We start from the raw sequence: 26,244 nt of genomic DNA on the forward strand, positions 1-26,244 counted from the left end.
ACTGTGCTCGGACTCCGACCTGTCTCGTGGCTCGCTTAATCGCCACTCTCGCAAGAAGTCTTGCTTGGACCTCATCCGTCTTCCTTCGGCCAAATGAACGGCATGCGCGTGGCTTCCAGCTTCCAGCCATCCCGAAGAAGGCCTGTGCGGGTCTGTCTTGTCTGTCCGGCAATAAGTTTGCCAACACGATGGGATTTTCTCTGATACACGCTCTCAGATGCGATCACTCGACGCAGACAGACGGCACACTCTTTTGTCAAGCTGGCTGACAGATGCGTCCATTGCGTATGCTGGGTGTATGATTGCTAGATTGCTACATCTTGCGCTCTCTGGCAGACTGAGGACTGCTGTGCTCGCTGGGAGTCGACCTGGCTTTCGACAAGGGTGTTGCCGATGCAACGCCGTTAGCCTGAGCCTTCTTTGCCGGTGTCGACGATGCTGCCGTTGTGGAACCTCCACTCGCCTTGGCCGGCGATTTGGCGTCGCTCGCACCCTCGATCAGAATCTGACTCTTGAAAAGTTCGACAAGGTCGTCCGTGTCTGCGAGCAAAACATCTTGCACGGTTCGTTCCTGCCATGCTGCGCCTTGCACTTCTTCGGCCTCGACAAATCCTGCCTTTTCGTTGTCGGTGATATGTGTCTGCGAGTTCGCGCCAGCTGCAGTCTCGCTCGAAATGGCCGGCGTCGTGATGGCAGCAGGCAGCATCTTGGACAAGAATGCATCGAACAACAGAGTCGCAGGCGGCAACAAGTGAGGAGCGGTCGAGAAAAGCGATGCCACACCAGAGCCGACTCCACCCGCAACGTCGACCGAAACCCTGAGCATCTCATCGTCTTCGTCCTCCGCGGCATCGGCGCGTGCATCGTAGAAGGTCGAAGGTCCAAACAGATCGTCGAAGAGAGTCTTCTTGACGTTCGAGATGCCACGAATGCTGCCAGCAGTGGCTTCGCCTGAAGCAATGCCAGAGGCGGAGGGCGAGGCGGAAAAGGTGACCAGGTCCATATCCTCGCTGATGGCGACAAATTCCTGAACCTGATCGAAGGATCCGCCAGGCAGAGGAACGGGCGCAACAAAAGCGACGGCGGTACGAAACACAGCTCTGCCGGTTGTCGAGCCTGGCTTGGTGACATGTGCAGCGGATCCGAACAAGGACGTCGATGCAATCTCGCTGTCCGACACAAGCGAGACGGGCTCGATGACCGTCTTGACCTGTCGTGCTACCCGCACAGAGCCTTGATCGTCATCCTGCTCAGCCTCGCTCGACGAGACCAACGTGAAGATGGACCGCTCCTCCTCGTCGACGGCAGCTCTCCTGCCGGAAGCGGGCAAGAGCAGTTTAGCTTCGAGGCCTGCCTCGATGCCCTTGCGGGTGACCTGTCGCGAGAGGACCAGATCCCATACAAGTACAGCTGTGCGAGTGGCGACACCCAAATATCGACCCGAGAAGGAGAGGTTGTGCACGCCGTCAGCCAGCTCGGGCGCCGAGATGACCATCGACAAGAGGTTGCTCTCTGGGTTCCAGAGCGTCACGGAACCGACCTGACCGACGGCAAGGATCGAGCCGTCGGCAGAAAAGGCGGCTGCTGTAGGAGCCTGGTCGCGGTAGCCAAACACAGAGCGGCAAGCCCAGTAGCTCTCGAGCTTTCCAGACTTGAGCTTGCGCGAAGCCATGTGCCAGCTGCGCACCTTGCCGTCAGAAGCGGTAGTGATGAGCAGCGCCGAGCTGGGCGAAAAGGCCATCGAGGTCAGACGCTTTCCGTTGTGTGGACGGTCGATGCGTGTGTTGAGGGTGTAGCGTCGGTTGACTGGGTTCCATCGCCAGAACTTGAGGCTCGACTCGGAGACAACCTCCACCTCGCCTTCCACATCCGAAAGATTGCGGCTGTCAAAGGTGACCATCCACTCGCCTGCCTCGGCGATCTTGGAAGAGACAAAGGGGGAAAACAGGACGCGCTCGACACGAGTGGGTTCGATCTGCTCGTCTTCGACGCGCGAGACACGGTTGGAAGGTGCCACCTCGAGCTCCATGGTGTTGACGTCCTTGATTGAATCGTAGAATTGTAGAGACGACGGGTGACCGGCAAGAAGAACGAGGTTGCGGCTGGCAGGGTGCACGGCGAGCGGCACGGGTGTGTCGGCAGGGGCAATAGCACCGGGCAGATGGCGGGAAGCATCCATCTTGATGCGCGTAAAGGAGCGGGTGGGCTTGAGCGACATGGAAGAGACAAAGGTGATGCTTCCGTCTGCAAGCGACACGGCGTATTCCTGCTCCCTGCCGTCGAGACCGTTGGCCACGGCGATCGCTGAAAGGGGTGCGCCGAGACGCGGCACAAACTCCTTCGAGGCGGCGTTGCCAGAAGCGCCCAGATGCCAAACCACCAACACACCTTCCTCGCCTCCTGACAGCAAATGCGCTCCGTTGGGTGAAAAGCAGAGCGACGAAACGGCATGCGCGTGCCAGTGAAGAACAGTCGAAGGAGCGTGCCTCTCCATACCGTCGTCTGCCTCTGCCTTGGAAGGGGCCATGAAGCCGTTCTGAAGGCAGTACCAGACGCGGATGCGGCCGTTGGAGTCGCCGGTGACGAGTCTGGTTGAGTCTGTTGGGTGGAAAGCCATGCAGGTCATGGACTCCCTGTGATGGTGATGCGATCCAGGGTGGGAAGAGATGAATCGTGTGAAGCCCGAGGCGAGATCATTAGTTCTTGCCACTTGCACCTTGTCGTTGCCGACGACGACGAGCCATTGACCGTTCGGTGAGACGCCGATGGCGACTGCCTCTCTCGTCTTTGCGATCCGCATCAGCTCGGGTCGTAGCGATGCGCCTTGCGAAAACTTGGGCATCGATGCAAGGTGGCGAGTATGTGTGCTGAGGTCGAGACTAAAGTGGCCAATGATGGTGTTGAAAGGAGCTCCGCTGTCGAGCGCAGTGAGGATCTCGGACAGACTCTTGGGGGCGGTCTCTGCATCGCGGTGGCGGAACTTCTTGAGAAGCACATAGACAGTGTTCGGATTCGAGGCGTGAGCAGCCATTCCCGAGATGGGCAGCTGGACATCAAAGGACGAAAGCAAAACGCCGTCCAAGAAGTCCCACACCTTGACGCGACCATCGAGCGATGCGGTGAGCAGCTGCAAAGGGTTCGCGGGGTTGATCATGATGGCGGTGATAGGAGCCAAGTGAGAACCGGGCCCGCTCGATAGCGTCGACACGACCTGGCCAGTGGTACGTGAGTAGATGCGGACGGAAGTCTTGGAGACGGCAAAGAAGTAGTCGGCATCGCGGGTGAATACGATGGGAAGGCGAGAGGCGCGGCCCTCGCTGATGGTCTGGAAGGGAGAGAATTCGGAGGAGCGATCCTTGATACCGGTGATGCTCTTCTTGTTCTTGCGATGGCGGGTCTTGTTCGGAGCGGCGGATGCAGACGCGGCGGCATTGCTGGAGGACGGCTGATGATGACTTTGCGATACTGCTGTCTCTTCTGGCGTATCTGCTTTCAATCGACTGGACGTGGTAGGGACGGGCGCCTGTGCGGCTGCGGCTGTGGCTGCGGCTGCGGGTGCGGATTGTAGTGGAGTAGACGGCATCTGCGCCGCCTTTTTGACGGGCGTTGACGCCGCAGATCGAGGCATCCTATCTAAAAGCTGTCGTCAGCTCCTTCTCCTGCCGATGAAGCGGAACGAAGAAAAACGCAAGAGGGATGAAGGGTCGCTCCCTTGATCTCTTGCTACGACGTGGCCTGCGTCCGCTACGATACAAAGTGCCTCGAATTGACGACCTAGCGCCCTTTCCGTTGCAAGAGACAATCGCTACGGACGTGTTATCCGGACCAAGCTGGCGTGATGTGAGACGGGCTCGAGGTGCAAGTGTCGATGAAGAAGCTGGAAGGTGAGCAGGAAGAGAGGAGGAAGCTGTACTCAACGTCAACTGCTGTGACTTTCCGCTCCTCTCCAGTTCAAAAAATTCTCAAACAGGAAAAAGTCGAAATTCGGGTATCGGACAATCGTCCTCCTCCAGGAAGAATCACCGCCAAACGGCTGATTTCAGAGCATTTTCTCCACCTCCTTTTTGGTACTTCTTTGAAAAGTATTTCAGAAGCTTTTTCTGAAGGCTGCTCAGCTTTTGTGGTTCCCATGAACGATCGCGACAGGCTGCTGCAAAGAGCTGGTTCTGGTCAATACAAGCTGAATGGGCACGATTTGGTCGATACAAGATACAGTGAATTGGTCAAGCAGTGAAGATGTTTCGGAGTACAAGCGAGCAGCTGCTGAAGCAATACCTTAGTGTCCGAAAAGGCGCAGAATCAAGAAGAAACAGCTTCCAACAAAGCGAACAGCCGAAATACCGGCGGTCGACCAAAAGATGACCGTCTGGTACGGGTTGATGATAGGCTCGCCTCTGCGAACTGCAGCAGCATAAACATGGTTGCGCACATACTTGTTCCACCACGTGCTCGTAAAGATGATGACTACCGCCGCGTTGGTACACATCCAGATCAGCACCAGGTTGGTACGGAAGTTCTTGGCGTGGTCTTCCTGTCGCGTCGCCTTGTCGCGCTTCTGCCGAACCTCGACGGTCGGCTGCGAAAGCGTTTGTCGGTAGTGCATCCAAAGGTCTTCCGCATCGGCAGCCGAGGTGGGGATCTTGACATCCACCATCTCGCCCTTGCCGTCTTGTTTGGAACCAGAGCCGGTGGCACCTCCCAGGTCGGTCGCGGGTCCATTGGATTGCTTGGTGCCCCAAGAAAGATCGTTGGTGTTGCACATCGAATACATCGACAGGATGATGACGTACGTCGGTGTAAGGAAGAGGTACTGGATGAAGCTCGTCAGCATGTGCCACGGCTCCAGATGCAAGATCGAGCATACAAGCCACATGACATAGGTCGCTGCGAGCGAGATGACAATGTCGCGGAAGCCCGACGTCTTGAACAGCGTTTCGAGGTTGTCGACGCGCCATCCACTGGCGTGCGTGAGTCCCGAGGCATCCAGAGCCAAGTAGGTGGTGTAGCCAGCCGCGTACAGAGCAAGTCCCATGATGAGCGCAAAGATGATGATCGCCGACGTATACGCAAAGTTGGATCCCTGAGGTCGATTGCCCAGCGAACACACAAGCACCACGATCACCATGGCGATAAAGATGTTCTGGAAGATCTCGACGATGGCAGCCCCCTGCCCGCCGAACGGATCGCTGCCTTCCGTACTGGTCGAGGCGCTGAGCAAGAAGTAAAAGGCAAGGAAGAAGTTGGCAAGCCCAAACCAACTAAACACGAGCAGGATCAAGTTGAAGATGACTTGGAAGAGCAGCCAAATCTTGCGCAGGAAAGGCTGCCCCGAGGTGAAGATGCGGTAACTGTGCCAGACAGCGTAGTACGAAGCAAAGAGCGAGCCGTTGAGCCATCGTCGACGCTGCGAAATGAATTCGGGCACCCTGTCAGGCACGTCCGTCCACGCCTTGGCCGACTTGACGTAGCGCAGCAGCCATCCCTCGCGCTCCTTGGTGACGAGCTCGAAGCAGAGAATACGATCTTCGGCGAGGTACATGTTGCCCTCAAAGATCGAGTTGCTGCCTTCGCCCGAGTGCAGCTTCTCACCTTTGAAGTACATCTCGAGCGGTCGGCCCAAGAGCGCCTTGTATCGATACGCAGAAAAGGCACCGGGGAGCACCGAGATAAAGCCAAACACCGATTCGGTCGGTTTATCGAGGATGTTGGACATCTTGTACTCAAAGTTCTGCGAGGCGACGAGCGGATTGAACAGAGAGGTGCAGCCACGTCCCGTGTCGACGCAGATCTCGCCGCAGGCACCGCCGACGCGCGGATGCTTGTCGAACGACTTCCACAGGGCATAGATCGAAGTGGCCGAAGGCTTGGTGCCAACGTCCAAGAGAACGCAAACGTTGGGTTTGAGCATCGGGCAGAAGGCGTTGAAGAACCATCGATGGCTGTTGAGCTTCTTCTTGTTTTGTTCCTTGAGGCAAAAGACTACCTGGATGGGGCAAGGGGTGACCTGCACCTCGCCCTTTTCGGTGACCTGGACACGCGTCGTGTATTCGAAGATGTGGGCCTCGACGGGCTTCTTGAGGACGTGGTCCTTCATGACGCCTTCGTTGTAGCATCCCATCAAACCGAGCGCCTTGAGCATGCGCTCGTTCGCCTTCTTACGACCGTCGGCGACGATGATGACTACGACCTTCTTCCAGGCGTCGGGACCCCACGTCTTGGAGCGCGTGCGGGCACAGAGGTGGGCGATGTTCTTGATCACACCGCCCATGGTCCTAGCGAAGAGAACGTCATCTTCGTTGTAGCAGGTGAGCACGATGGCCATCTCGGTCTCTCTACCGTACATCCACGGACGCAGGGTGTACCTCTCCTCGATGAAGCGGTCTGGATCCGAGGTGCAGGCCTGGTAGCGCATCTCGGCAAACTCAGGGTTGTTGGTGTTGGACTTGCTGATGCTCGAGGCGACGGGGATGTCGAGGACAAGGTTGCCATCCTGGAGCGGAATGCGCTTGACGGTTCGTTTGCGCATGATGCGGTCGCGATCCTCACGGGAAAAGGTCGAGTCCTGGTGCTGCATGCTGTGCATGGGCGCAGCCGCGATGAGTGCACCGGGCGAGCCGAGACCTCCGATCGACATGTTGGGCTCGGGCATGCCCGGAGCGTGCATCTCGTACTCGCCGTAGGGTGTAGGCGGATAGCCGGGCTGGTTCATCTGGATGGAGTGAGAGGAAGGCACACCGTTGTAAGGCATGGCAGGAGCGCCTGCATTCCAAGAACCTGGCGGCTGGTTGCTGTGCTTGGAGTAGATGCTCTTCTCGTCGTCTACAGAGTGGTAGCCGTTGCCGCCGGGCCTGCCGGACTGGTAGCTTTCGGAGCGTTGAAAGGCTGCTGCACCTCCGTAGGGATAGTGCTGCTGCATGGTCTGCTCGTCATAAGATGGGTCGCGCGCCCCAAGATCGATACTGTGCTGCGTAGGATTGGCGTTGAGCTGGCCAGATCCAGGCAGCGGGGCAGGGTCGTAGAGAGGTGCGGTGGGAGCCGTGTCGTAGGACGCGTTAGGGTCCCAGTGACTCGGATGGCTGTTGTTCGGTGCGTTCCTACTGTAAGAGGGCTGCGACCTTTGTCTAGCGGCGGAGAGGTTCGAGGGCACGGGCGGGATCTCTTGATGCTCGTAGGTAGCAGGAGCGCGAGGGGCTGAGCGACTGCCGGACGAATTGGATCGAATCCTGGACGGTTGCCTGTCGAACAAGGGTAGACGGGATGAGAGAAGAAGTCAGGAGGGGTCAGAAGGCTGTGTCTAGCTCGGCAGAGAGATGAAACAGCAGCGAGAAAGGCCAGATGAGGCGTTACGCATGTGCAAAGGGTGGGTTGGTAGAAGCTTACCTTTGAGGCTTGACGGGCGCGGCCTGGTACTCGGGCTGCGAGGTTTCGTAGGCAGCAGAGTAGGAATGCTGCTGTTGGTAGTATTGAGAGTCGTATCCGGAATGTGACTGCGGATGTTGTTCGGCGTAGTAGTGGTGTTGCTGCGGGTCATCGTAGGCATCGTAGGGACGAGCCGGACCTCCGTGCTGATTGTAGTGGCTCATGGCTCGTAGCTGCGTACGGCGCACCGGGCTGTAGCGTCTGACTGAGCTACAGTCTTTGAAGTCTGAGGTTTATTGAGTTAGAGTCAGAGTTAGGCTCGATCCAAGCTGGGTGGTGAAGATGATGGGGTGCGAATCTACTCGACGTGGAGAAGGTGGGATGGTGTGAAGCAGTGAAAGGACAGATCCAGCCGGCCTGCATGGAGATGCGTGGGTCCCTTTAATATCGCCAAGAGGACTCGGTCTGCGCGATGGAGGGAGAGAGACACAGAGAGAGAGGAGATTGGGGAGCGGGAGGAGAGGCTGAGGAGGAGAGAGGCGCGAGTCTGTGCTCATTCTTGGACCTGCATCTGCGTCTGCACGCCACTGTGCTCGCATTGAAATGAATGCAGCACTGTGCGGATGGGCCGATTCTCTTTGCTGCTGCCGGCAGCCCTTGTTCACACGAGGCTGAGCGGTGGCCATTGTAAGGAGTCGTGTGTGTGCCTGCAGCAGGTGCGGCAGGATCGTTATGCTGCAGCAGCGTGTGTAGAAGTCACTTTTCGCAAAGTCCGACCCAAGAATTTCAATGCCAGCGCGCCTCGGCTTGTTGCACTTGAGCAGGGTGTGCGTGCGTCTCTGCAGCTATGTGAGAGCAACACCAAGACAGGGTCACCAAAGAGACACGACCCCTGAACAGAACGAGGAATTTGAGCTTTAATTCTCCTTGTGTGGTGAGCTCCGCTGTCAGAGTCGGCAACGCTCTGTGCCGCTCGTCTAGCCCACCCGAAGAATTCATTCGCCTCTACCGAGACAGGTCGACGGATTTCCGTTCTCCAACGTCGGCGAGAAATCTGAAGCTGCGTTCCTGCAGTACAATGTATGGCTTCTCTAAGCAAAACCGGATAAAATGCTTCCGTCGTTGTACTTGACACCTCAATGAGGGTCGTCTCCGAGCACAGCATCGGAGCCGGACCCGCCACGGTATCGTCTCAGCGCGGAGTGCACTGTAGCAAACCCCGGAATTCAGAGCGCAGCCTCGCACGTCCAGGTATCGTTCATTTTTCTTCATTGTGTCGATGCCAAAGAAGCGAAAAGCGAATAGCTGTAAGCCTCTTCTTTGTCCCTGGCTGCACAATCGTAACGTCATGTCCAATCGAGTGACCTCGGAGCGCCTGCAACCGCATGACACGGTCTCGGTGGGCAGGTTGCGAGGCCTTGGCTTTGGATCGACCGATTGTTCGATTCGGTGACCCGATCGGTCGTGCGCGTCTTCTCCACACGTCAAAATTTCGGCTATCGGCGCTGTTGGTTTTTCGACTTCTTCGTCGTTTGAACCACTTCCACGCTTTGCTGTTTCTTCTAACAATCTCGACACGATTGCTCCGACAGGCTACAATCGCATTCCCTGTCGCTACGCGCAGCTTTGCAAGAACGGAGAGGACTCGCACAGCCTTATATCGTCTGCAAAATTGGACCTGATCCGAAAAGTCAACGTTATCGCACAAGCACTCGCTCCCGAGAACCCGGCTTGTTACTTGCATCATGTCGGACCGCGAGGATGGCGGTGAGGAAACGTGAGTAGCGCACGCCGGCAAGGAAGGGCATAGAGTCAAAAGCTCCTCGTCGTGCTCTGCAGATAGACTGACTTGTCATTTGCTCATTTGGTCCCCCTGTACTCTTATTGAATAGCTTCTACGAGGACGAAGAGCCCGTCTACGATGGCGATGATCTTGGAGAGGAGCAATTTGACGACGGTGCAGATGGTGCCGCCAACGGTATCGTACATTCTTCCGCAGGCGGAGATCCATCGACATCCATGGCAGGTCAGGCCAACGCCGAGCGAATCACCACACCCTACATGACCAAATACGAGCGTGCTCGAATCCTTGGTACTCGTGCGCTTCAGATTTCGTAAGTGACAGGATCTTGAACACCAGAGTCGCGGTCCACTCTTCTTGCGCCAATATGGTTGCTCTCCCACGCAGACCGATGCTGACTTGACATTCCTATGACACTTGCATGAAAACATAGGATGAACGCACCTGTTCTCGTACCCACAGAAGGCGAGACCGATCCATTGGAGATTGCCATGAAGGAGCTCGCCGCCAAAAAGATTCCCTTGGTCGTCAGAAGGTACCTGCCAGATGGAAGCTACGAGGACTGGACCGTCAGCGAGCTCATCGTCAGCGAATGAGCCAGCCACCAAGGCCAGTCTGCTCCCGATTGGCGTAGACATGTTCATCTCCAGGCGCGAGAGATCGCCTCTCATCGCTGATCCATCTATACCTGCGACTCGCATCTGCCGTCTCTATGCGACGTGCTTCGGGGCGACTTTGCTGCGCAACCCTGCGATGACGTTCATGGTGCAAAGGCATTCATCATGTTATCTCCCTGTCCCCGTCCTCTTCCCTAGTCGAGTCCTGCCATTGTACTTTAGTGTCTTTCAAAAGATAGCATATCCCAAACCGACAGGACACTTCCAAGACAGCAACAGACAAGCTTTGCTGAGCACTCCGCCTGAACCACAACACGAAGCAGGCTGAGATGGACGCCGCATCTATCTCAACGAGACGCAAAACAACACTCCCTCGTGTTCGAATCTTGCTGAACGGTGATCAAACGTCATTACCTGCACGGACTAGTCGAAGGAGAGTTCCTTTAAGATGGCTTCTCTCAATTGCTAGGCCGCATCGACTTCTGATCCCTGGGTCTGGCTAACGAATAGATCGTGTGCCACCTCGTCGGCTGGTTGCCGGCATCGGTACATCCATTTGCCGTCCCTTTCGGTCACGAGCAGTGTGCGATCAGGTTTATCAGTCGACCTTGGTCGCATCACCGATCCGTGAGACCAGACCGCCGAAGTTCAATAAACGAATGTTAGGCCGCTTAGGCAAATCCAGTTTCTCCAGAGTTTTTCCTGCTTCGTACGGGACGACGCCTCGGCCGGGAATAAAATGTGTCACATGACCGAAGCCAAATGTGATCGAGGCACTTTACCAGTGGAGAGCCACGGGGAAAAGCTCAGGGCAGCTGGCCAGTCTCCTGTCTCTAAGGGGGGTCAAGTGATCCATGACCGCAGTGCGCACAAGGTCGAGAGTGACGAAATTGAGTGTCTGTGAGTGTGCGGCGAGCGAGGTGGAGTGAGCGCTACAAAGCTCGTTTAAACGCAGTGGGTTGTCTCTCTCTTCTCTCCCACCAAGTAACTCTCATTTGATCAAGTCAGGTAGGTATTCTCGATAACCGACGTCTCACGAACATCGTTGGAGATCATCCGGACGCACCAGCAGCGACATGACATTCACTGGACAGCAGCGCATATTGGTTCACTCGAGACCTGGCTTCTAGTCGTCATCACCAATGTGGAAAGGGCGAACGGCAGCAGTATTCTCAGTTCGGACCTCTCGATTCATTGGAGTCGCTCTGCTGAACGGGAAGAAGGAAGATCTCTAGCAATAGTCGAATTCCGCGTCAACATCGCCTCCACCCAACCATCAGAAACCGAAAGCTTACACTGTCCGCATCTCCGTTCCACTTTCCATCACCTTCACCTTACAGCTTTGTCAACATGCGAGCCAAGTGGAGGAAGAAGCGTATGCGCCGACTTCGTCGTAAGCGCAGAAAGATGCGCGCCCGATCCAAGTAAACGGATCGCCCTACCCAAACAGGGATGATCCGTTTACATTTCGTCAATGAAGCCTAGGGCAACCCAAACGGCTTGGTCATCTCCGGTGTCGGCAATGGTCTGCCTTTCAGCGATGTCCTCACTGAGGCTGCTTTTATGTCGACAACGAACGTTATCAGATCGGCTCGAAAGCTTCATCGACCCCAACACAATCGGCAAAACAACAACAAACCCAAACACAATCCAAATCTCTCACAAACGTCCTGCCGTCGCATGCTTGTCTATGCAGCCTCGGTATGGTCGACACTCTTAAAAAAATGAAGCGTTTTCAACACTTTACATTTAGACGACCTGTGTTGGTGCTTCGTTCGTGTATCCGCTGAGAATCGATCTGAATGTTGGCCGATCCGCTACCAGTGCTCTCGGGCAGGTCGCAGGTCCATCTCGAAGGTCCAAGCAGAAGGATGCTGTTGAGCGAGAAAGAGCCACGTCTTTGCCATTTGAGGTGGCAGTAGAGCCTAACGGTCCGACGATGGTTGAGCATAGAGATGTCAGTTCTTCTTTCACGTGGTCGATGGCCATGTAAGGACGCGATCAAGGTACTCACCGCGCCGTCGGGGAAGCGACTGCCTTTGGGCATGCCCAAGTACTCGAGAGCTGTGTCGGATTCGATGAGGCCGTCGATGATGACGTGGCTCACGTGGACGTTCTTGGGACCGTACTCGCGAGCGATCGACTGATGTAGGCAAGGTTAATCGTCAGCGATGGATTCGTTGACCGAAGCTACGGTGGATTCCTAAGGACTTACCTGACACATGGCTCTCAAACCAGATTCTGTCAACAAAACCCAGACAGGACAACGTCAGCGATCAATGTGTGTAGGTTTCCTCGCATCGAACGCCAAACTTACTGCTAGCGGCGAACCCAGCAAACCCCTCTCTACCTCGGGTCGAACTCGTGGCACCTGTCACGATCAGATTGCCACCCTCTGCGTGCGTCTCCATCATCCGCAGGCTAGCCTGAGCAAAAGTGAATCCACCCAAGATGGACCCTTGCACGCCATCCTTGATCTGATCGAGGCGCTGCTCGAGGAAGGGACCTCTCTTGCGAATCGAGGCGTTGTAGCAGGCTGTGCCGAGCTTCTTACCCGGCCAGAAGTCGCAGATCTGCTGGATCGCGGTGGTAATGGAATCGTTGTCCAGCGCATCACAGGCGAAGGCAGCCGAGAGCTTTTCGTCTTTTGAAGCCGTGGGGATATCGTGTTGCTTGCGAAAGGCAAAAGCTGTTTGGTGGAGCGACTCGGCCCATTGTTCCAGTCGAGCCTTGCTGCGCGACAGGATGGCTGTGGTGTAGCCGCGCTCGGCGAACACTTGGGCGATCGAGATGCCCAGTCCCGGTCCAACACCGAGAATGACAACAATGTGGTCCTGCAGCGAGGGGCCGTGCAGCAAGTCTTGACCAAGAGGCGCAACGGGAGCGTGAGGCGCAAACTCGGGTTGGAGAAGATCGGTACGGTTGCGTCGCGGACTGCTGTTGTCGTCTTTGGTGGCGCTGCTTTTGGTGGTCATCGTGGCTGCTGCGAGGTAGGTTGGTGTACGAGGAGGGCAAGGCTGAGCTATGGCTGCTCGTCGAAGGTGCGATGCCGAACGTCCGGTATATGTAGAGAAACTTTGAGATGCAATCTTGCTCGTCACGATGGAACGCCACATACGCAGCTGTCTACAGTCACACAAGGTGTTCCGATCGTCTCTCGATGCTTCAAATCAGAGTAGAGCCGGTTACAATGGGAGCATGGTGCCGGTACCTTGAGACCATCATCACAGGAGCCGCATGAGGAGCTGGACCGAGCGCAACTAGTCGCGGCAATAAGTCGATGGACCCTGAACAAGCTCCCATTTCCCCCGCATTCTGTCACACCATTTTTAACCGCTCAGATATTGCCGCGACCGCTGTCAACGGCCACAACTCACACTACTCACAATCTCGATTCACACACTACGGCAACACAGACATGCGATTCGTGCAGGCCAATTTGTAATTCTACTTGCTTTCGTCTACAACGCCATTCGAACTTGCATCAGCTCTAATAGATGGTACCGTTTCGCACGGGACCCGTGACGACAAAGTCAGTCCCATTCGTTCCGAAGCAAGCCTTGTTAAAGTTGGCGTCCTTGTAAGCGTTGGTTTGCTGGAACTTGACAAAGTCCTCCATCGGGCAGAGCGATTTGCCCGCCGGGCAACCCTCAGCGCCGCTGTACGGAATGACCGCCTCGTTGAGCTTGGTCCTGATGAACCTCTTTCCGGGCTTGTCATCGCACTCGATCACCTCGAAAACGATGCGTGCGGCAAAGGGAGTGATGTGGCTGAGCACAAAGGTGCGGTTGGGATCCGGGTTGGCAGGGTCGAGGAACTCTCCCACGACCTGGGTGTAGTTGAGAGCAGTGAGGACCGAGAGGAGGATGTCGTCGTGCGAGAAATCGACGTAGATGGTCTGGTCCAGAGGGAAGTAGGTTGGGTTGGAGTCGAGCGTGCTGTTCTCGGTGGTGATGGTGGCGGGATTCCAAGTGGTGTTGGTGAGGCGGTCGAGGAACTCGTTGACCCAGCCGATACCCTGAGCCTTGCCGTTGGGGCTCATGATGCCGTAGTCACCCGAGAACTGCAGATCCAGGTCGTACTCAAATCCGTTCCACTCCTCCTTGGTGAAAAGACCGCAGAAGTTCGAGTATCCGAGCGCAACAGTCTCGTAGGCACACAGACTCTGCATACCGTACACCATCTCGTTGGTCAGTTCGAGACCCGAGACGTACTGCTGCAGACGATCGCGCGGTGCAGGCAGGTAGATGGCGTCCCAGACGGGTCGCAGGTAGGTGTCGCCGACGGTGATGGTGTCCGAGTTGTTGCAAGTGTCGTACGAAGCGAGCGTGTTGTTGAACGCACCCGGTGTACCAAGACCGTCGCCTCCTTCCAGGATGATTTCGAGGTTGATCTTGGTGGGAGCATCCCAGCCGAAGAATCCGAGCGTCCAGTACCTCGCCGAGTCGAGGATACGCTGCTGGCTCGTCGTCCTGATTACAGGCTTGTGCTTCTCGTTGGACGCATTGTACAGTCTCCCGTACTGGTAGAAGTGGTGAACACCCGAGTCGAACAGCTGCTGAGTTCCCACAGGGTTGAGCACCTCGGCACCCAACTCATACTTCCACGTGTTCAGGAAGCTCAACGGACCCGAAGCCGAAAAGTTCGAGTCCGGGTGGTTGAGCTTGGAGACGTTGGCGATGACAGCACCAAAGTACGGCGCGCCCTCGGTCGTGGACGAAGTAGGGTATCGCGCACCGTGACGGTGGAGGATGTGAACCTGCTTGACAGTGCACTTGTCCGAGAGACGTGCGTGCTCCTGCTGAAAGTCGGCAAAGATGGGCGAAGAAAAGTAAGGAGATTCGTTGCCGAGGTGCTGGAAGATGTTGTAGGTGCAATCCTCGCGGGCGTAGAGCGGCTTCCATCGCGTCTCGATCGAGGCGTCCTTGAGCTCGCCGGGAATGCGGTCGGTGACGGCGAGGAAGGGGGAAGTGCCGTACTTGGTCTTGCCAGCGTAGCCTACGTTGGTGGGGAAGGGGTTCTCGGGGCTGATCGAGGTGGGAGCGTCGGACGAAGTGTTGGTGGCGGTCGAGTCGCGAGGAAGCAGGGCAGCAGCCGAGACGGCGGTGGCCACCAAGGCCTGCAGTGCCAGAATGTTTGCTACAATCTGCATGTTGGACGATGGAGGGAGGGTGGATTAGAGTGGCACGAACATCAACAAATTGTTGTGCCTTCCTTGACTGAGTATATATATGCAAGACCAGCTTCGAAGAAGAGCGAGAGTCAAGAATCGAAGAGACAATGAATGCTTTGGGCCCATGCGGCGGCGGCTTTGCACATCCTTCTCGCAGAAAGATCTGATCAAATGCGGCACCAACCAACCTGCGGCTTGGAATCTTCGCCATCTGACCGTCGGCCTCGCTTGCACGTCGACCAGGAAAAGCGAATTGTTTGCGATTGGATTGCGCTATCTGATCTGTGAGTCCATGCACAAATCGGCAAATCGCAAGGCAGAGGGCGAAACCTGTCCACTCTGACAATCTTTTGAGGAACGTGGACAGCTCCAGTTTGGTTCTCCGCTTCATCGGCTTTCATGCTCTTGCGCTCAAGCGGAGGCGATCCCTCCGCACCGTCTTTCAACCTCGCCTCCTCGACATTCATCGTGCACTCAGCGATCTTTTACCCACGGCACATGCATCTGCATCGCCGGCGGCCAAATTTTTTACAAGGCCAGTGTGTCGCGCAATCTTGCCAGTAATGCAGAACGAACCGCGTTCCTGAAAAACACGCATAGCCCCATCCGATCGACTCATGCAAAACGTGCTCGTTTCGCCTCGCCAGATCATGCCGTCGGTCCTGACCCCATTTTTCCAAAAGCGAGGCCGTCGTCTTCCCAAGTATCTTTTTTCTCCAAGTTCTCCTCTTCCTCACAAAGCAGAACGTGTCGACTTTCCCCTGCATCATAACTACTGTACCGCACCTCTCGATGGCTGAAGCTAGACATTTATTGCAAAGAACCATTCGACCACAAAGGTACGTGGCTTTGCCTCTGCCGCACAAGCTCGGCAGTCGCCGCCACAAGCCAAATATTCCTCTCATGTTCATGCAAGGTTAGCTCAGCAAAGCTTTGCGACAGCTTTTTCTCCATACCACACAATCTTGCATCGGGCTCGGGCGGCTGCGACTGCAATCGCTGAGGTACGCGAGCTGGTTAGGCAGGTCGAATTTGACAGTATTGTTCGAGTCTACATAGCAGTCCCCGTTCCCAACTCCTCGTTCGGAAGAGCCGTCACCACAGGGCTGACGATATCGCCGTCCGTCGATGCCACTACCTTGCCCGCCGCCGCAGCTGCCGCAGCGGCTGTCACGTTGCTTACCGCCGACGAAAGCGTCGCCGCTCCCTCCAACATGGCCTCTTCGGTCTTGGTCGCAGGAAGGTAGGCGGTCGACGGATCCGGCGTGTGCAGCTCCTCGCTGATGGCGCTCTCGCTTCCGTGCTTCATGAGGGCACCGCTGTCCGGCCGACTCGCGTTGCTTGGGCCACTACCGAGGAAAAACGAATCCTCCGACGATGGCGTCTGAGAGTCGCTCCTCGCTATATGGCCGGCTCGCGTACGCTCCCATACATCCTCTCTGGTCGCCGCCACCTCGTCCTCTCTTGCGCTTCCGCCAACTTGACCGTGGTGCTCCGATGCAAAAGCGTCCACCTGCTGGGCTCCGTCGTTGACCTGAGCCTCGACGTCCTCCACCGCAGCTGTTCCTCCACCTCCTAGCTTGTAAGCGGACCGAGTGCCAAAGCCGTTCCTGGCCATTTCCTCGTTGACAGGCACTGGCGACGCGTTCGAAAGATCAAGCCCCTGCAAAGCCGGAGCAAGTCCCGCCTCCTTCTTTGCGTCACCTCGAACTTCCGCTGCCTCTTCCGTGACGGCGTTTGTCGGGGTGATTGCATCGATCACTTTCGGCTCGCTGACGTTCTGCGAAGTGCCCTCAGTGACGATCGATCGCGGGACAGCGTCGACATCGTCCATTTTGGCATCCTGAGCTTCGCTAAGCTGTCTCAGCTTCTCCATATCCACTACAGGCATGGTGCTGACGTCAGGAACGTTGAGCTTCTCCACGGTACCTTCCTTCTTCTTGGAGCTGAAGCTGCTCAGTCGACGCAACAGAGCTCTCACAGGACGCTTCTTGCCCGGCGAGGGCTCGCCAGAATCAAAGATCATGCTCGAACGTCGACTAGCCGTAGCGCTCGCTGGTTTGCTCGCGCGTGGCGAGCTACGCGTCGACGGCAGCTCGAGGTTGCGGAACGCCACGGGCGAGACATCGGCGTCGCTGCCGGCCGACACTGCCGCCGACTGCGGCGACATGGCGAGCGACGCCGTTTCACCGGCTGGCGTGGCATATACGCTCATGCCTGGCGACGGCGACGACGAGGCACCGTCCGACGTGCCCGTAGCCGGCCTGTCCTCCTGCGCTTTCGACTTGCCCGAGCGGAACAGGGTGGAGAAGCGGTTCGATTTGCTCGATTTGAGCGGAGCCAGGCTCGACATAGTGCTCATCTCGGACGGTGCCATTGAGTTTCGCCTGCTTGCCGCCGTGTCTGCGTTCGTGTCGGCAGCACCACGCTGTTGGTCCTTGGCAGCCTCCTCTCTGAGATTGGCAAAGGAGGGGTTTGGACTCGATGCTCGGCTGCCTGCTCGACTGCCGGCGCGGCTTCCGAAGGGGGTCAATCGCTTGGCGTCCGACGCCTTGGGCGGCTTGGTGAGACCCTGCAACTCTGCCTCCGGGTCGTTCATGGTCATCGTGAGCACGGTTCGGCGCTTGGCTTTTGCGCCAGTCTGCGTCGTTGACCTATCGGATTCGCACGACAGTCTGCGAGACACGGCCACCTGATTGGGGCTATGATAGACGTTGGTTCTGTTGGCGTAGGCCATGGTGGCGTCAAAGGGAGAGCTCTCTGATGTCAGGGGAATGCCAAAGGGGTCGAGGGTGCCCAGTGTCGAGCCATTGGAGCGCGAGCTTGGCGGTGGAAGGCTTGGGTAGGGCGACCCACCAAGGCCCAAAAACATTTCTTGCGGTACCAGTCCCATGGTTGGGTCCGAGTGCGAACCAGACGCGGAGCCAGTGCTGGCGACCGACGTGCCATCTGCAGCTCTGGTCCGTGCCTGTGGTTGCGTTGAACGAAGCGGTGTCATTGGTTTGAGACCGTTCGGCGCGGAACGCATGGACGAGATGGTCTCGTCCAGAAGAGGCGAATCCTCGAGAATGCTGGGGAAGGATCGACGGCGAGGATCGTTGAGGCCTTTGATTCGGTGGGGCGAGGAGCTGCCGCTACGACTGGGCCGAGCGAAGGGAGGCTGAGGCACCTGTTCTGCGATAGCTTCGGCTGCTAGTTCGCGGGCAAGCAGATCGAGATCGCGCGTATCGACATACCTGCGTCGTCTGCCACCCGGGGTCACGGTTCCGGATGTGGCACCTGAGGACGGGTCGGCACTGGCAGCGTCGGCGATGGGCGTCTCGGCTCCGGCGTCCGAGTTCTTCGAAGAGTCGGAACGATCGCGGCGCGACTTGAAGCTGACAGATCGCAGGAAGCTTTTGCGTCGCTTGACTTTGTTCTCATCTCCGGCGTCCGACTTAGAACGAGCACGCTGGGAGGGCGTACGTTCGAGCTGCGAGTAGTCTTCGTCCTTGTCTGGTGCGGTGGTTGCGGCATCGTTGCTGTCAGTCGTGGTTGAGCTTGTGACGGGAGAGAGATTGAACGCGCTGCGCTTCGGCGAAGCGGGGGCGGACTTGCCCTTTTTTCTGGTTTCCACGCGAGCCTGCTGACGAGCGGCTTCGAGGACGAGTTGAGCAGCACGGGCGACCATGTGATTATCTACGTTGGTCTGATCAGAATGAGAGGGTTGTCTGCTCTTGACGGGCGGCGTCATACAGGGCGTGGCGCCATCGCCGCTTGTTGTGTCGAGCTGCAATTCGATGGGTGGTGGTTTGACCGGATCGACGCTCAGATTGTCGGGCGAGGACTCCGCATGCATCGTTGATGACGAAGCAGTGCCCAGAATGTCGGGATGAACACCACTATTGCCGAGCGCCGCAATGGTCTGGGTTGCCGTGGGCAGGTCGGCAGCGTTTGTCTTGGGCGAAGTGGAAGAGGGAGAGGTGGACGAGGGTGAACCTGCAGAGCCAAGCTGGGAGGTGGGCTGGCCCAGGCCACGGCTCTGCGCGTGGGCTTGTGCGGCGGCCGTGCTTCCCGACGAGAGCGCAGACTGCTTTTGAAGCGCCGCGGCAAGCTCGCGTTCTGCTGCTGATGAATCCGAAGCCTCCATGAAGGGCTCGGGCACGTCCTGGTTGGAATCCCACTTTGCGACACTTCTGAATTTGCCGTTAGGTCTACTGAGGTGCTCCAGGTCGGCGCTCGTGGCGGCGTCGATAGATCTGCGTGATGCACGGGAAGAGAAGCGAGAGGCGAGCGAGGGTCTTGTCCTTGCAGACTCTGAAGAAGCATGCTCTTGCGCCTGGGAGGCATGAGAGGCAGAGGTCGACGAGCTGCTTTTGAAGCGAGACAACATTCCGCGAGTGGTGGAAGGCCCGGAGGCACGGCGGAAGGGATTGGAGCTCATGAAACGCGAGTGAGGGGGCGAGCTTGAGGTTGGAGTGGACGGGTGCGACGGGTGCGCATCCTGTCTGGACGTATCGGACTGAGCAGCTGCCATTTCTGACAGCGAGGAGAGGCGCGCTTAGTCCGGCAGAAGGTGTGATATCGAGCGGCGATGATGCTGGAAAGGCGGCTCTACACAAAGTGGACGCTGCTAAGCGTGGACCGCCGAACAAGATTCGTCCACACGAGCAAATGCTGAGGATGGTGCTCGGTATGCGGGTCAGAGTCGAGTCAGCTGCTACGCAAAGCAGACGCCAAGTGCTGACGTGGGTTGAGACGAACTGCAACCAAGATAGCGCAGGACTAGGGTTGTGGGGTGTTCTTCGACAGCGCGAGCGAGCGCAGGCTAGCTGGATAGGTTACGAAAGCATGCAATCACGAATGGGCACGCGAGCAAGCATGCGAAAGAAGGCTGAGTCTGTTCGAGAGCTTGAGTAGCAAAGCAAAGTTTGCAAGTCTATGTGCGGTGGATAAGGTTGACCAATAAACTAGCGCGCCGATCGGAAGGAGATGGAGTTGATCCGGAGAGAAACTCGCTCCGTGGGTATCTATGTAGAAGAAAGACCGTGTGATATGAGGCGAGGCGATCCAAGACGTTATGACTACGATGCCTGGGTGCAGACGATGTTGGCAAGAGGAACCGATGGCGATGATGATGGTGGTGGGGATGGCGGGGAGAGCGCAGGTGTCGGAACAGAGGAGACAGCGAAAGACGAACAATTTGGTTTGGTTGTCACTTTCTGCTCGCTCCATTCGCCGTTCGGATGTGCCGATCTTTCGAGCCTGCTGTAGCGACCGCGCTGTGCTGCTACCTTATGGCTGGATTTGGATGGGTGGAGATTTTGTTTCGATTCACGAAAAAGGTGACGATTTTTGCTGCACTGCGTTGGTGCAGTGTGTTGATGCGCCGTTCGTGACCACACACACACACGCATGCAGCTCGATATGCAGGCCTAGCAATTGAGATCTACAAAAAAGACAGGTTGAATCTCGTCTCGCCCTGTGGGTCGACACTGTGCGCTGCTGTGCCGTCTGTTTTCCATTGGAATTCGGTGACGGATTGCACACCACCGTCGTTCCTCGCTTAGGGTCAACTTTTGAACGTTCTACGCCGAGATCAAGGTGTCAAAATCACGGCAAGGGACAGTAGACGGACAATGCATCGCAGTCCAGGTGCAGTGTCGGTCAGCAGTGTGAACACCGCTGTGGGGCACTTTTCGATCCACAGAAGCGCCATCGTACGATATCTTCGGCGCGATACCCGAGCATGCCGTATCTTCCAGGAAGAATAGGGGCGATGCAGGTATACGCATGTGTTTTATGAACCAACGTTACTGAGCAAGCAACCGATATCGATCCTGGAAACAAGTCCCCCTTTCCGTTCTTCTGCGTAAAGTAGTAGCTGAATTTGGGTTCGGGTTCGGCTCTGGCAACAGGAGGGTGCGGGGTCCACCACCTGTTCGCACCCTGTCATGGAAACGCCAAGCGACGCTGACGTAGTGCATCCGGTACAACATGCGGAGGATTCGAAGATGACATGCTGTTCATCGTTTGCGATGAAAGGGTCCGATAAGAGCGACAAACACCGGAATGTGAAGCGTCGCCTTGTCTCCACAGCACGTTCGTTCATGCATGAAAGTTACCGACTCGATCGGCTGATTGTTCTACGCGGCCGCGACCGACTGCATTCCGAGATATCCTTACCGCCCTCTCTCCCAATCGTCGGCCAGCTTCGATCCTTCGTACTCGCTCCGAGTTTGTAGCGGTGTCATCATCATCCCTCTTCGATTCAGTCCTTCAGCTTTCTTTCAAAGCGCAGGATGTGAGGACAAACACAACAAGGATATATGCAAGGTAAAAGATCCCAAAAAAATAAGTTGAAAAATAAAACGAAATAGAAGAAATTCTACCGACATGGAATCTGGCCGACCACGCACGCGCTCTGTTGCACCTGCATCATGACCTGCAGACGGTGAAGTCATCGGTTGTCTTACTTTTCCACGCCTATTCTCTTAGGACCTCCCTGAACCGAGTCTTCACAGTTGCGTATGCGATTCGCTCGATCCTCATACAACTGTCGTTTGCTCGAAAGGAGACTTCATGATTCGAGCACGGCAGCAAGCACTTCAGTTAGCTCGGATAACAAGATCATTGCTGGATACGACGATGCAACGAAAACGTCGGACGGGTGATGACGCAGTACAAGTACAAATGTAGGTAGGCATTTCGGGTTCGCGGAGAGAAGCGCAAGCGAGCTGGAAGGATCTATCCTACGTGGCAGCAGCAGGATCGGTGACACGAACGATCTTGGAAAAGTCTTGCCGCAGCGCTCGCTCCTCGGCTTCTCGCTCGTCCTGGCTGGTAACGTCGCCGTCCTCGTCTGGAAGGCCCCCAGCGGCCTCATCGGCGATTCGGTCGAGCGTGCCTTGGATACCACCGGCCTCCTGAAATCGCTTCTTGAGCTCCTCTTTCTCCAACCGATCCTCCTCCACCATCTTGCGACTCAGCTCGTCCACCTCGCGTGCATCGTTGCAGTCGCGGTAGGCGCGGATCCACCTCGCGTTGATTTTGGGGAAGTGCTCGCCCCATCCAAACTTGGACAGGAGCAATCTTCCCTGTGCAGGCATCGAGCATACATAGAAAGCAGCTGCGAGCGCTTCGACGCAGTTGAGCTTCATCGGCTTGCCGTAGTTGACGGGATTGGTGGCGATCATGTGCGGTAGGAGCCGCTCGTTGGGACTCTTGAGCTTGCCAAAAGGCACTTCGTCCAAGCGTGCCCAGCTGCATTCCACCACCGCTACGCCGTTGTCTGCAATGATGTGTGCATCTGCGGGTGAGAGTGTCTGTGTGGCGTTGGGAGTAAGCACGATGCCGCGGAACTTCTGTCCAACGCGCAGCTCCTGGATCAAGCCTAGCCGCGATAGTTTCTTGCCCGAGCACCGTTTAGGATCGCAGTGGTTGAAGTCCCACATGGCTACGGGGACGTCTATCGAGTCGACATCGCTGCCTCCATCGACCGAATTCGTGTCGCTGTCGTCGGTATCCGGCTCTTCGCCGCTGGAGGTGGCTGCATCTGGTCTTCTTGATGAAGATCCAGCCTCGGCTGACTCTCCTTCGCTGTCGTCTTGACTCTCGGATGCATCGGTGTCTTCATCGCTACCATCACTCGATTTACTTCTCGGCTCGTCGATGGCACTGTCGGGCCGCCAATTGTCGGTGTCGAAGGCTGAAGCATAACGACTTGCCAAGTTGCGTCCTCCACCTCGGCCGCCACGGCCTCTGCCTCGACCTGCTCCTCCCGCTCCCGCTGCGCCACGTCCGCCTTTCCCCCCTCTTGCTGATCCTGATGGCTTGCCCATCGAGATTTCCGCAATGCTGGTCGGATTCTGTGCAAAGCGATGTCGATGCTGGCCGCTGATTGCGATAGGCAAGCTGCAGGCTGTACGAGAACAAGTGAAAGGGTCCTTCGAAACAAATTTCACGTCTCGGGATTCGGCCTGAAAGCATCTGATTCATTCGTACGAAAGATCCGAACTATATTCGTGTTTTAGCGCGGCTTTGGTAGGAGCTGACCCTGACGGATCAGACGATCAGCGATCTAGGCTTGGAACTCCGTTAACAGCCGCCGACGATCCACAGCTCTGCCGCCTGCTATTTTGGCGAAGTTACTCGATGAGCTCCCCGTTCGACGACTCCACTCTCTCTCATCGTCCCGGTGTAGCTTTCTAGCACCTCCTCTTGGCCATCATTCAACACCCATAGATCTCGAGCTTGTGTTCGGTTGGTACTGCAGTGTATTACGAGGATGGTGAGATTGGTAGAAAAGTGTGGGTGCGTCGAGGGACAGACACATAGGAAGAAGCGTCTCGCAGGACAAAGCAGGGCTTTCACGCTCGCCTGCTGTCGAGACTCGGATTGCCCTTCGCCATGACGCCTGCGGACGGATCGGAGATCAACACCAGAGCGCGCAAAAAGCGTTCGTGAAAGAGCAAACAGAAGAAAGACAGGCCTGACACCAGTCTCGAAGACAATGAAATTTCCAGCATAATTTCTCGTTTTCCTCCACACACCAGCAATGCACCGATGCGGATCTGCAACGCGAAGCGGAGAGAGAAGCCGGATTTGAGGCAGCACACCGCGATACCGGTTCAAGCTGCGGCCAATGCCGTCTCGAGTGAGTCAGGGAGACCGACGCCGAAAGAGAGAGTCCAAAGAACGCCAGCGATTCCGAGTGCGGGGGGCAATCGAGGCGCGAGACTGCCACGATCCCTGGCTTGAAAATGAACCCTTGCTGAGCCCCAAGAGGCGAGCCAAGAAAGCAAGCCGCTTGCTCCGATGGGTTTCAACACCCAAGCGCTGCCTGGCCAGTCTAGACGGGAAGGATGAATCACTCTAGATAGACGCCTCGTTGTCCATCAGTCTCCGGCATTGCAGACCTGTTTGGCAGCCGGCTGCACATCGAGGCTCTACCGCATCATCGTGCCCAAGCTTCCGCTAACGTCGAATCTCCTGAATCCTCCGCCGCCTCATATATACTTTGAACCCGCTCAACTGTCCTCAGCTCCTCCTCCACCACTCCTCCTTCATCGTCGTTCGCCCACTAGCTAATCATCCACGTGCACGGCATACACAGTTTCAGAAGGCGGCAACAAGAATTTCATCTACATCTCTCTCACACTCATCCCAACTACTCGCAATCATGGCTGACCAGGAGCTCAAACAGTTCGCCGAAGAGGTCGAGGCCGTCAAGCAATGGTGGAAGAACCCACGCTTCGCCAACACCACCCGCCCCTACACCGCCGAGCAGGTCGTCTCAAAACGTGGCACTCTCCAGCAGTCGTACCCCTCGAATGTGCAGGCCAAGAAGCTCTGGAAGACGCTCGAGGGCCATGCTTCCAAGGGCACCACCTCGCACACATACGGTGCTCTCGACCCCGTCCAGGTGACGCAGATGGCCAAGCACCTCGAGACGGTCTACGTCTCGGGTTGGCAATGCTCGTCGACCGCCTCGTCGACCAACGAGCCCGGTCCCGATCTGGCTGATTACCCCTACAACACGGTGCCTCTCAAGGTCGAGCACCTCTTCATGGCGCAGCTCTTCCACGACCGCAAGCAGCGCGAGGAGCGCACCCACATGTCGCCCGAGCAGCGTGCCAAGACTCCCGTGGTCGACTACCTTCGCCCCATTGTCGCCGACGCCGACACGGGTCACGGTGGTCTCACGGCCGTCATGAAGCTCACCAAGCTCTTTGTCGAGAAGGGCGCTGCCGGTATCCACATCGAGGACCAGGCACCAGGCACCAAGAAGTGTGGACACATGGCTGGTAAGGTGCTTGTGCCCATCCAGGAGCACATCAACCGTCTGGTCGCCATCCGACTCCAGTACGACATTATGGGCGTCGAGAACCTGGTCGTGGCACGAACCGACTCGGAAGCCGCCACGCTGATCACGACCAACGTCGACGAGCGCGACCACGCCTTCATCCTCGGAACCACGCACACCGACCTCGAGCCTCTGGTCGACATTCTCAACCGCGCCGAGCAGGAGGGTGCCGACGGACCCAAGCTCATCGCTCTCGAGGACGAGTGGCTGTCCAAGGCGCAGCCCGTGCGCTACGGTGACGCCGTGGCTGCCGAGCTGGAGAAGAAGGGCAAGAAGTCCGAGGCTGAGGCCTTCCGCAAGGAAGTGATCGGCATCTCGCTGCTCAAGGCCAAGGCCAAGGCCAAGAGCCTCGGTGTCGAGGTTGGCTTCGACTGGGATGCCTGCCGAACGCGCGAGGGCTACTACCGATACCAGGGTGGAACCGACTGCGCCATCAACCGTGCCATCGCTTTCGGACCATACGCCGATCTGCTGTGGATGGAGACCAAGTCGCCCATCCTAGCTCAGGCCAAGGAGTTCGCCGAGGGTGTCAAGGCTGCTCGTCCCCACCAGTGGCTCGCGTACAACCTGTCGCCGTCGTTCAACTGGGACGCGGCCAAGTTGAGCACGGAACAGATGAAGAGCTACGTGTGGGATCTGGGCAAGCTCGGATTCGTATGGCAATTCATCACGCTCGGTGGTCTGCACTCGAACGCCTACATCTCGGACCTGTTCGCCGCAGGCTTCGCCAAGGAAGGCATGAAGGCCTATGTCGAGATCGTGCAGCGCAAGGAGCGCGAGATTGGTTGCGACGTCTTGACGCACCAAAAGTGGTCGGGCGCCAACTTTGTCGACGCGTGCCTCAACACTGTGCTCAAGGCGGCTTCTACGTCGGCCATGGGCAAGGGTGTGACCGAGACCCAGTTCAAGTAAAGCAAAAGCTCGTCCCAGCATGTACACTACCTACCTCGCCTCGCTGTGAATCGTTTTGCATTCCATTCTTTCGTTTTGCTTTGTTCGGGTCGCTGTTCGGCAGTCGTGATGATATGAGAGAAAAAGTCGGACATGAGATTGCGTCCGACTTCCATGTTCCGTCAATGTCGGGTTGCATGATTGCTGCAAGGTATCGGTCTGGACCGGCGACGTGGGTCTACATGACGAATTTTTATTGCTATATTTTAGATCCCGCAGGAAGTATTCTCCGGGTTCCGTTGTCGATGAGCATGGCAGATCAGCGCTGCGGATGCCGAGCGCTTGTTCGACCGCTCTCCGCCGAACGCCGCGGATGCTCTGTTCTTTGTCAGGTCAGACCATGCTAGGTGGATCGCTCGGCAATATTCTCAATCTGCCGCGGATTCTGCTATGCTAATAATTCTATTCGCGCATCCGCGGCGAGTTTGTTTTGGCAGCTTTTCCCGAACTCGTGCATTCCCCACGTGGACGCGCAACGTCGTGTCACACATCAGTCGTT

The 26,244-nt window shown here is 56.9% G+C and overlaps 11 protein-coding genes across 11 annotated transcripts; 4 read left to right on the top strand and 7 right to left on the bottom strand.

Annotated features, from left to right (window-relative positions):
• Positions 1 to 313: 313 nt before the first annotated feature.
• PHSY_007404 (hypothetical protein) lies at positions 314 to 3,583 on the bottom strand (the record flags this gene model as incomplete). Its single annotated transcript, XM_012337998.1, has 1 exon — positions 314 to 3,583. The coding sequence occupies one exon, from the start codon at positions 3,581 to 3,583 to the stop codon at positions 314 to 316; it is 3,270 nt and encodes a 1,089-aa protein (XP_012193388.1).
• Positions 3,584 to 3,868: 285 nt separating this feature from the next.
• On the top strand, positions 3,869 to 4,234 carry PHSY_007405 (hypothetical protein; the record flags this gene model as incomplete). The annotated part of the gene is made up of 1 exon (XM_012337999.1): positions 3,869 to 4,234. The coding sequence occupies one exon, from the start codon at positions 3,869 to 3,871 to the stop codon at positions 4,232 to 4,234; it is 366 nt and encodes a 121-aa protein (XP_012193389.1).
• Positions 4,235 to 4,276: 42 nt separating this feature from the next.
• PHSY_007406 (glycosyltransferase) lies at positions 4,277 to 7,583 on the bottom strand (the record flags this gene model as incomplete). The annotated part of the gene is made up of 2 exons (XM_012338000.1): positions 4,277 to 7,235; positions 7,381 to 7,583. The coding sequence occupies 2 exons, from the start codon at positions 7,581 to 7,583 to the stop codon at positions 4,277 to 4,279; spliced, it is 3,162 nt and encodes a 1,053-aa protein (XP_012193390.1).
• Positions 7,584 to 8,364: 781 nt separating this feature from the next.
• Positions 8,365 to 8,709, bottom strand: PHSY_007407 (hypothetical protein; the record flags this gene model as incomplete). The annotated part of the gene is made up of 1 exon (XM_012338001.1): positions 8,365 to 8,709. The coding sequence occupies one exon, from the start codon at positions 8,707 to 8,709 to the stop codon at positions 8,365 to 8,367; it is 345 nt and encodes a 114-aa protein (XP_012193391.1).
• Positions 8,710 to 9,104: 395 nt separating this feature from the next.
• Positions 9,105 to 9,756, top strand: PHSY_007408 (potential subunit common to RNA polymerase I, II and III; the record flags this gene model as incomplete). The annotated part of the gene is made up of 3 exons (XM_012338002.1): positions 9,105 to 9,136; positions 9,252 to 9,473; positions 9,594 to 9,756. 3 exons carry the CDS (start codon positions 9,105 to 9,107, stop codon positions 9,754 to 9,756), a joined length of 417 nt encoding a protein of 138 aa, XP_012193392.1.
• Positions 9,757 to 10,903: 1,147 nt separating this feature from the next.
• Positions 10,904 to 11,382, bottom strand: PHSY_007409 (hypothetical protein; the record flags this gene model as incomplete). The annotated part of the gene is made up of 2 exons (XM_012338003.1): positions 10,904 to 10,985; positions 11,243 to 11,382. The coding sequence occupies 2 exons, from the start codon at positions 11,380 to 11,382 to the stop codon at positions 10,904 to 10,906; spliced, it is 222 nt and encodes a 73-aa protein (XP_012193393.1).
• A 130-nt stretch (positions 11,383 to 11,512) lies between these two features.
• PHSY_007410 (hypothetical protein) lies at positions 11,513 to 14,929 on the bottom strand (the record flags this gene model as incomplete). The annotated part of the gene is made up of 4 exons (XM_012338004.1): positions 11,513 to 11,920; positions 11,993 to 12,018; positions 12,149 to 12,940; positions 13,282 to 14,929. The coding sequence occupies 4 exons, from the start codon at positions 14,927 to 14,929 to the stop codon at positions 11,513 to 11,515; spliced, it is 2,874 nt and encodes a 957-aa protein (XP_012193394.1).
• Positions 14,930 to 16,001: 1,072 nt separating this feature from the next.
• On the bottom strand, positions 16,002 to 19,466 carry PHSY_007411 (hypothetical protein; the record flags this gene model as incomplete). Its single annotated transcript, XM_012338005.1, has 1 exon — positions 16,002 to 19,466. The coding sequence occupies one exon, from the start codon at positions 19,464 to 19,466 to the stop codon at positions 16,002 to 16,004; it is 3,465 nt and encodes a 1,154-aa protein (XP_012193395.1).
• A 455-nt stretch (positions 19,467 to 19,921) lies between these two features.
• PHSY_007412 (ion channel) lies at positions 19,922 to 20,203 on the top strand (the record flags this gene model as incomplete). Its single annotated transcript, XM_012338006.1, has 1 exon — positions 19,922 to 20,203. The coding sequence occupies one exon, from the start codon at positions 19,922 to 19,924 to the stop codon at positions 20,201 to 20,203; it is 282 nt and encodes a 93-aa protein (XP_012193396.1).
• Positions 20,204 to 21,681: 1,478 nt separating this feature from the next.
• On the bottom strand, positions 21,682 to 22,770 carry PHSY_007413 (hypothetical protein; the record flags this gene model as incomplete). Its single annotated transcript, XM_012338007.1, has 1 exon — positions 21,682 to 22,770. One exon carries the CDS (start codon positions 22,768 to 22,770, stop codon positions 21,682 to 21,684), a length of 1,089 nt encoding a protein of 362 aa, XP_012193397.1.
• Positions 22,771 to 24,110: 1,340 nt separating this feature from the next.
• PHSY_007414 (isocitrate lyase) lies at positions 24,111 to 25,706 on the top strand (the record flags this gene model as incomplete). The annotated part of the gene is made up of 1 exon (XM_012338008.1): positions 24,111 to 25,706. The coding sequence occupies one exon, from the start codon at positions 24,111 to 24,113 to the stop codon at positions 25,704 to 25,706; it is 1,596 nt and encodes a 531-aa protein (XP_012193398.1).
• Positions 25,707 to 26,244: the final 538 nt, after the last annotated feature.

The sequence above is a fragment of the Pseudozyma hubeiensis genome (assembly GCF_000403515.1).
Source record: "Pseudozyma hubeiensis SY62 DNA, scaffold: PHS70, whole genome shotgun sequence".
Classification (NCBI taxonomy): Eukaryota; Fungi; Basidiomycota; class Ustilaginomycetes; order Ustilaginales; family Ustilaginaceae; genus Pseudozyma; species Pseudozyma hubeiensis.